The 9,943-nt window shown below is 40.4% G+C and overlaps 1 protein-coding gene across 1 annotated transcript; it reads left to right on the forward strand.

Moving 5' to 3' along the window:
• Positions 1-2,625: 2,625 nt before the first annotated feature.
• Positions 2,626-2,982, forward strand: LOC111402945 (the record flags this gene model as incomplete). Its single annotated transcript, XM_023031276.1, has 1 exon — positions 2,626-2,982. A coding segment is annotated over exon 1 (315 nt), but the record flags the coding sequence as incomplete, so codon positions are not given.
• Positions 2,983-9,943: the final 6,961 nt, after the last annotated feature.

A 9,943-nucleotide genomic window follows, 5' to 3' on the forward strand; every position in this document is an offset into this window, starting at 1 on the left:
GTCCGATAGGGGATGGAAACTTACCTCTATGCTTTATGCAATTCATGAAGATGTTCATAAAAAGTCATGCATTCTTGTACATTGCATCATCCATAGAAATATAGGCTGGTGGTGTGTAAGAGTAGATTCAATATATATCGAGAGAGTGTATTGGATAATTTAGGAACATTGAATTGCCATTTTTTTTTCCATCGATTCGTTGAATTTGTGAAATTAGGGTTTTTAATAGTCAATTGGGGATTCGAGTTCTTAATGATTTCATTTCGATTCATTTCAATACATTAGTTCTAAAATTGCATATTTACATTTCAGTTGCGTGTTTATTTCATTCGATTAGTGAAATTTCGAAATTAGGGTTTCCAATTTTGAAATTAGGGTTTTCTTTGCAATTAGGGTTTCAAATTGGGGATTTCTTCCAAAATTAGGGCTTTTCACATTTAAACCAAATTTTCATTCAATTATATTCGGTTAAGGTCACATTAGTCTAATTAGAGCTAATTCAATCCTCGTGGGAACGATACTTGGACTCATAGTCCATTTTACTACTTGTTAACGAACCGTACACTTGCGGTGGGTTTTAAAATCGAAAAGAAATATTTCGTGAACAAGTTTTTGGCGCCGTTGCTGGGGATTAAATTTTAGATTTAATTCTATCTTTTGTGACACTAATTCGAACTTATTCATTTTAGTATTTGTTAATTTTATTAGATTTATTTAATTATTGTTTATATTGACTTTTTGTATTAATTTTGCCATATCAGGGCTTGCATGCAAGGAGCACCTGATCAAGACTTGATCCCTATAGATCCAGAGATTGAACGCACATTTCGTCACAGGCAAAGGGAAGCAAGAGTGGTACAACAAATGGCTAACGAGCAAAATCGTCCGGGAATTCCACTCAACGAAGGTGTGGCAGTTGAAGAGGATGGAAATACGGATCTTGGGGATTTCATGGCACCATTGGTGGTGCAAAGTCAATCCAGTATTGTATATCCTCCATTTGGGCAACCGAACTTCCAACTGAAGACAAACGTGATTCAACTGTTTCAGAATGGGCATCAATACCATGGGATGGCTAGTGAGAATCCGCATACACACATATCTCGATTTCTTGATATGTGTCAACACTTCAGATACCAAGGTATCTCTGATGATGCTATAAGATTGAGCTTGTTCCCGCACACCTTAAGGGATAAAGCACTCGAATGGCTGGATTCACTCCCTATCGGAAGCATCACCACTTGGAACGAGCTAGCTCATAAATTCTGCACCAAGTTCTTCTCGCCAGCTAAAGTAGCTAAAATGCGACATGACATCTCAATATTCAACCAGATCGAGTCAGAGTCATTTGAAGAGGCATGGAACCGTTTCAAGAACATGTTAAGGAAGTGCCCGCAACATGGCTTTGACAAGAAGACCCAGATCAGATTTTTCTACACTGGATTACTCCCATCATTCAAGAGTATGGTGGATGCATCATCTGACGGGTCTATCTCTACAAGAACAATTGACGGAGCCTGGGAGTTGTTTGAAAGGATGGCTACAACTTCAGCTATGTGGTCTACAGATCGAGTAGTTCAGAAAAGAGCACCTAGGGTGTATAAAGTAGATACTTACTCAGCACTGTCGGCGAAAATAGATTCCTTATTCCATAAGGTTGAAAGCATTTCACAAACCGCCACTGCTAAGCAAGTTATGAAGCAGAGTTGTGAAGAATGTGGAGCAGATCACAGTACTGCTACTTGCCCAATTCTGACACAAGGAGTAGAACATGCAGAATTCGCACAATGGGGTCAGCGCCAGCAGAATAACCCAAATTCAGAACCCTTCAATCAAGGCTGGAGAAAACACCCAAATTTCTCTTAGAGCAACCAGAATCAAAATAGACCACAATGGCAATATCAGCAGCAAGACAAAAAGCCAAATTTGGAGGATATGTTCGAGAAATTTATGACACACACCAATCAGTACATGGAAGCCAATAACTAATTTATGCGAAGGACGGAAACAACGCTTCAAGATCAAAGTGCAGCGATCAAGAACTTGGAGACACAAGTGGGACAGATAGCAATTTCCATGACGGGTAGAGCACCGGGAAACCTACCCAGCAATACTGAAGTTAACCCTAAGGAACATGCAAAGGCTATAACAACCAGAAGTGGAGTACAACTGCCGGAACCACGTGTAACAAGTTCGGGAGCCAACAAGGAATTAATGCCAACCTTGGAAGAAGAAAGTGTGGAGCAAACTGACGATGCAACAGGAGATGAGGTTAAGAGGAATTCCAAGACATCACAGGGTAAAAATACTAATCCTGTTAACCCTCATGAGCCTCCTATTCCGTTTCCACAAAGGTTGAGAAAGCACAAAATGGATCAGCAATATAGTAAGTTCCTTGAAGTCTTCAAGAAACTGCATATCAACATCCCATTTGCTGAAGCACTTGTCCAGATGCCGAGCTATGCAAAATTCTTGAAGGATATCCTCTCCAACAAGCGAAAAATAGAAGAACACGAAACAGTAATGTTGACTGAGGAATGCAGCGCCAGAATCCAGAGAAAGCTACCCCCAAAATTGAAAGATCCAGGGAGTTTTACTGTACCCTGCACTATTGGAGATTGTTATTTTGATAAAGCTTTGTGTGATTTGGGTGCAAGTATTAATCTAATGCCTCTTTCTGTTTTCAGAAAACTCGGTTTGGGAGAAGCAAAAGCCACAACAGTGACATTGCAGTTAGCAGATCGATCCCTTACACACCCAAGAGGAATCATTGAAGACGTGCTAGTAAAAGTGGAAAAGTTCATATTTCCAGCTGATTTTCTTATCTTGGACATGGAAGAAGATAAAGATGTTCCACTCATTTTGGGGCAACCTTTCTTAGCCACTGGGAGAGCAATTGTAGATGTTCAGAAGGGGCAGCTGATATTAAGGCTTGGTGACGAGCAAATCTCATTCAACGTGTTCAAAGCAATGAAATTCCCTACTGAGTCAGACAGTTGTTTCCAGATAGATGTAGTCGACCGAATAGTTCAAGACACATTTCGGCTGCATCATCCTTCCGATGCATATGAGGCATGCATTGCACATTCACAATCCACCCATTCTGAATCAAGTGAGATTGAGACATGTGCTCGGTTTTTGGAGAGTAACCAGCCATATATGCGCAGACGCTACTATGAAGAGCTGGGAACTAGAACTGCAAAATCAGTGCAATATATTGTGAAACCACCCAAATTGGAACTCAAACAACTGCCACCACATCTTCGATATGCGTACCTGGGGGAATCCTCTACACTACCTGTTATTATTTCAAGCACTGCCAGTGAGGTAGTAGAAGAGAAACTACTTCGGGTGTTAAGGGAGAATAAAACAACTATTGGATGGTCGATTGCAGATATAAAGGGGATCAGCCCATCTATATGCATGCATAAGATACTCATGGAGGAAAAATTTAAACCAAGCATTGATGGGCAGCGGAGATTGAATCCACACATGAAGGAAGTGGTTAGAGCTGAGGTATTGAAGTTGCTCGATGCAGGCATTATTTATCCAATATCAGATAGTGCATGAATCAGTGCAGTGCAAGTTGTTCCCAAGAAAAGAGGAATCACAGTGATAGAAAATGAGAGAAATGAGTTGATTCCTACACGGACAATGACTGGATGGAGAGTGTGCATTGACTACCGTAAGCTTAACTCAGCTACTCGAAAGGATCACTTTCCATTACCGTTCATTGATTAGATGTTGGAGAGATTAGCAGGGCATTCGCACTACTGTTTCCTATATGGGTACTTCGGGTATAATCAGATTCCAGTGGCACCAGACGATCAAGAGAAGACCACTTTCACTTGCCCCTATGACACCTTTGCATACAGAAGGATGCCTTTTGGATTATGCAACGCTCCCGATACCTTTCAGCGCTACATGATGGCTATTTTCTCAGACATGATTGAGAAATTCGTCGAGGTATTCATGGATGACTTCTCTATGTTTGGATCTTCATTTGATGAGTGCCTGGAGCATCTAAGTCTTGTGCTACAACGGTGTACAGAGACCAACTTGGTGTTGAATTGGGAGAAATGTCACTTTATGGTGCAAGAAGGCATCGTAATAGGGCACAAAATTTCAGGAAAGGGTATTGAAGTGAACAGGGCAAAGATTCAGGTGATCGAGAATTTACCACCACCTACCTCAGTGAAGGGTGTTCGCAGTTTTCTTGGGCACGCTGGATTCTACAGAAGGTTTATCAAGGATTTTTCAAAAATTACCAAACCTCTGTGCTGTTTACTGATGAAGGAGTCCACATTTGAGTTTACTGATGAGTGTTTGCAGGCCTTTAACACTTTGAAAGAGAAGTTGACTTCAGCACTTGTAATTATCACACCGGATTGGAATCTGCCATTTGAATTAATGTGTGACGCCAGTGATTATGCTGTGGGAGCCGTGTTGGGTCAATGAAGGAATAAGGTATTTCACGTGATCTACTATGCAAGTAAGACTTTGAACGATGCTCAGTGAAATTATGCCACTACGGAGAAAGAGCTTCTTACTGTAGTCTATGCGTTTGACAAATTTCGATCATACCTTGTGGGGTCGAAGGTCATAGTCTACACAGATCATGCCGCCATCAGATACTTGATGCAGAAGAAGGGTACTAAGCCAGGCCTCATCCTTTGGATATTGCTACTTCAAGAGTTTGACCTGGAAATCAAGGATAAGAAAGACAGTGAAAACGTGGTAGCGGACCACCTATCTCGGCTTGAGGACACAGAATAGGAAGAGACAGTGGAAATAAACGAGATCTTCCTAGATGAGCAGATCTTTGGTGTGATGGAAACACCCTGGTATGCAGATATAGTTAACTATTTAGCCAGGTCTATCATACCGCCAGATTACTCAAGTCACCAGAAGAAGAAATTTTTCGCGGAATTGAAGTACTACTTTTGGGAAGATCCCATTCTCTACAGGCGGGGGGCTGATCAAATCGTTTGGCGTTGTGTACCAGAGGAAGAGGTACCTTTGATATTAGAGAACTGTCACTCATCTATATATGCCGGGCATTTTGGTGCTTCTAAGACAGCGGCGAAAATTCTCCAATCAGGTTTTTACTGGCCCACACTCTTTTAAGGACGCGTTTGAATTTGTAAAGAGGTGTGACCGATGTCAGCGCACGGGTAACATCTCTAGAAGAAATGAGATGCCTTTGAGTAGTATCTTGGAGGTGGAATTATTTGACGTCTGGGGGATCGATTTCATGGGGCCATTCCCACCATCTTTTTCAAATCAATACATTTTAGTGGCGGTGGACTATGTCTCGAAGTGGGTTGAAGCGGTTGCATTGCCTACAAATGATGGGAAAGTGGTGATTGAGTTTGTGAAGAAGAATATTTTCACCCGGTTTGGGACACCGAGAGCCATAATCAGTGACGGGGGCACACATTTCTGCAATCGTCAGTTCGAGCAGTTGTTATCAAAATATGGCGTCAAGCACCGCATAGCCACCGCATATCATCCCCAAACCAGCGGACAGGTCGAAGTATCCAATAGGCAGTTGAAGCCTATTCTGGAAGTCGCAGTTAACTCATCACGAAAGGATTGGTCAAAGAAACTGGATGATGCCTTGTGGGCCTACAGGACTGCATTCAAGACTCCTATAGGAATGTCTCCATATCGACTGGTTTTTGGGAAAGCATGCCATCTACCTCTCGAGATCGAACATCATGCTTACTGGGCAATGAAGAAGTTGAACTTGGATTTGAAGGCTGTAGGTGAAAAACGGCTGTTACAACTGAATGAACTTGATGAACTCAGAATGGAAGCCTATGAGAACTCAAAGATCTACAAAGAGCGCACCAAGAAATGGCATGACATGCATATCCAGAGGCGTGACTTTCAAGTGGGGCAAAAAGTATTACTGTATAACTCCAGGCTTAAGCTGTTTCCAGGAAAATTGAGATCGAGATGGTCTGATCCATATACCATTACACAAGTGTTTCCACATGGGGCAATTGAGATCACTCACGACAGCAAGGGAACATTCAAAGTTAATGGACAGCGTTTGAAGCACTATTGGGGCGGTGATTTCTCAAAGGACAAGTCTACCGTCCAACTTGGATCACCAGAATGACGCATTACGGTAAAGTCGAGCTATCGACTATAACATAGCGCTGAGTGGGAGGCAACCCACTGTATCCTTTATTTTATTTTATTGCATTGCATTAGTTTAGGAATTTGTTTGATTTTAGTTTGTTTCGTAGGTCATCGATCATATTTTGCATGATAGCCTAGGCATTTCACGTTTAATGTTGCATGAATCGAGGCGTTATGAAGTGTGTCGGGTGTCCAAGTGTATGTCACGCATTCCGATGTGCGAAGATGTTCGTTTTGGTTAAGATTTCAGAATGCGGGTCAATATTTTTGAAAAATCGATTTTGGTGCCAAGTTTTCGATAAGCGTATTCCTTTTTCAAGTCAAAAATTTCAATTGTTTTTTTCGGAATATAGCGGAGTAAGTCCAAATTTTTAAGTGAAAAATCGATTTTGGGGGAGTTTAAATTCTAAGTTATGTTTTTGAAAAAAAAAAAATTTATAAAACCCGGTTTTGGTCTATGCGGCCGCATAGACCAATGGTCTATGCGGTTGCATAGACCGCAACCGAAGGCACAAAGCCCCCAAATGGGTGCACTATGCGACTGCATAGTGCAGCACTATGCGGTCGCATAGTGCTGTGGCCACGGGTTTTAACCCGTGGCCACCCCCATTTTTCCCCACATCCCCCCCTCACGCCATACTCCTTGCACTCTCACTCACACACGAAATCACTCCACACGAGCACCCTTCATCTTCACTTGCACTCATTTTCACCATCACACTTGCACCTAATTCACTGCACACACTTAATTGCATACACCCCAAAATTGCACTACACACACTCCTCACACTAGTGCTTGGATATTGACACACATCAAGCTTCCAACTTGCCAAGCAAGGTATGATTTCTAACTCCGACAAAATTTCGGGCTTCATTCTTACATTCTCTTTCAATGTGTGGATTTAGTTAGAGTGTATTGTGGTAGATTGGTGTACTATTGTGAATTTGGGGAACTTTCATGGTAGTGTATGTAAGAAATAGGAAGTAATTCACATTGCACACCAAGTGTTCGACGAAATGCCACATTAACGCATGTTTTGATTTTTTAGGCTTTTCACTTATGTAATAGTTTACATCGTTATTGTGTAGCATTTTTGTCAAAAAGTCATGTGATATTTCAATTGAAAACATTACCTTAACATTTGAGTTCACAAAGGCATTTCATGGTTCAACATATCCACTCACGTCACTACCTTCGTCCCTATGTTTTCTAATGTAAACGACCTCCGATTAGGGTGAAATTTGGATATATGCTAGATACCATTATGTACTTTTACATGTCCAAAACTTGCTCGGGAAAATTTCGATATTTCTCGGTGATGCCCGGGGCCGAACTTGGTCACTTGGTCATGGGTAAAAATTTTTAGAAATGCATGTTCGAGCCAAAATTTTGAGTTTTCCATACTTATGCAATGCTAGAGTTATATTGCTGATTCATGTTATGAAACATTGCATAAACACACGTAAATGTGCATATTGAAGAAAGTTTGGGGGATTATGAATTCAAAGATTATTAATGCCCGTTATTCCTATACCAAGTAAGTGATATTGTGTATTTCCTTTTGCAGGATGCCTCCTAAACGAAGTTCAAAGAGAAAAGAGAAAGTCGGCTCATCATCTGGAACAGCCCGAACAAGGGAACCCGAAGGGGGTGTCAGACGATTAAGAAGAGAAAGTTGGAGGAGTTCGAGACCGTTAAGCTGACAGAGGAGTGTAGTGCCATACTTAAGAAGAAACTCCCTCATAAATTGAAAGATCCGAGTAGCTTCAACATCCCGTGCAATATTGGTGGTATCATGTTTGATAGGGCATTGTGTGACCTTGGAGCTAGCATAAACTTGATGCCCCTATTAGTGTTCAAAAAGCTGGGTCTTGGAAAAGTAAAACCCACAACCCTCACCTTGCAACTAACAGACATATTGATCATATATCCCAAGGGCATTATCGAAGATATGTTGATGAAGGTTGATAAGTTCGTCTTTCCGGTAGACTTTGTGGTATTGGATATGGAGGAGGATGAAAAAGTATTGTTGATTCTTGGTCGACCTTTCCTGGTTACTGGAAGAGCATTGATTGATGTGCAAGAAGGGAAGTTGACACTACGGGTTAATGAAGAGCAAGTAACTTACAACATCCATGAAGAAAAGAAAGCCCCAGAAAAAGGAAAAATTGACATTTGCAAAATGATCCAATCGGTTGAAGTAATTACAGGAAACAGAGGAAAAGAAAAATTACTTTATGATCCATTAGTGCAATACATGACAATCAATTACTCAACAAGGGATGCATCTACTGATAGTAATGACTCCAAAGAAGGTGGTGGATTTCATCTGACCCACCTGACAAAAAAGAGAGCTATGTGGATAGGCCTTTGAAACCTTCAAACATTACCAAACCAAAAGCAGTCTTGAAGGCCATACCGGGGTCAAAACCGCATAAGGTTGTTTGCCATTTTACAATGAAAGAGGATACAAAGCCGAGGGTAAAGTTCGAAAACAAGAGAAATGTGCCATCTAAGGATCCACCATAAGCGTTGCGGTTGAGTCAAGCTAGTGACTATAAAGAAGCGCTTCTTGGGAGACAACCCAAGTGCTCTTACCTTTTCACTTATTTTAATTTATTTCTTTTAAATTATATGATAGTTTATTTTATTTCAAAGTTTATTTAGGAATTCATCAGCCCTACCCCGTCCCCCTTAGGTCTTTGAATAATCCAGTTGGTTATTGATATTCGAGCTAAGTAACACTTGTTCTATGCGTTTAATATCTACATTTTGAATTTTTAGAAACATGACGTCGCGGAATAATCAAACCAACATTAACAAGAAGAAGCTGGATAAATCTCAAGTCTGAGGGAAGAAACAAGAATAAACGTCCATCAAATTCAACATCAGAGTACCAGGCCGTCGTTGGCAATTCAAACAATTCAGGGAAGTCCTCCTCCTTTTCTTTTAATTTCACATTAGGAACAATGTCCAGTTTAAGTTTGGGGGGAGTGTATGATAAGTTGTCTAATTACCTAATTTCTTATTTTGTGTGATTTGTGTGCATTGTTAAAAATAAAAAAATAAAAAAAATCGTGTTCTGCATGCTTGTCTGAGTTAGATAGTCTTGCTGGGAATGATGTTTATTATTGAGAACATACATTGATTTATGAATTGTGGATAGGTTATGTGTGTGAGTCAAATTTTTTACTTATTCATGTGAAACGGAAATTATTTTGCACGTGAGTTGATTGTAGCGTTATGCGTGAATAGGTGGATTCATGTTTATAGGTTGGACTAGAGAACTTAGATTGTTAAAACCAAACGATCATTAAACATCAGCATACCATTAAACCAAATCTAGGATGTTTGGAGGATTGCATTGTTGTGGAGAAACTTGGAGATAAATATGGATTTCGTGTGTACCAATTTTTGCGGGCACTGTCTAAGACTAATAGGATGAAAATTGGGTGAAAACCTTAAGTTAGAGGTCGATTTTGGAAAATGCATATTTAATAAGGAGCATTGTGTATATATATATATATATAAAATAAAGATCCCAATGAGGACAACTTTAATAATCTCATTGTGAATTATCTCTTCGTAGCCTTTCTAACTCCAGTGATTAAGCATGTAAGGGTTTAAAACCCGATGCCATAAAGTCATTTGATTTGGGAATTATCGGCCTAAAGCTTGTTACAGGGGTCATATAGAAAGCAAGAAAAACGAGAAGTTGACAAAAATTCATCTTATCGAGCCTTTATAACTCGGGTGAATAAGGCTGCAAGGGTTTAAAACCTGGTGCCCTAA

The sequence above is a fragment of the Olea europaea genome, chromosome 11, assembly GCF_002742605.1.
Source record: "Olea europaea var. sylvestris chromosome 11, O_europaea_v1, whole genome shotgun sequence".
In the NCBI taxonomy this organism is placed as follows: domain Eukaryota; kingdom Viridiplantae; phylum Streptophyta; class Magnoliopsida; order Lamiales; family Oleaceae; genus Olea; species Olea europaea.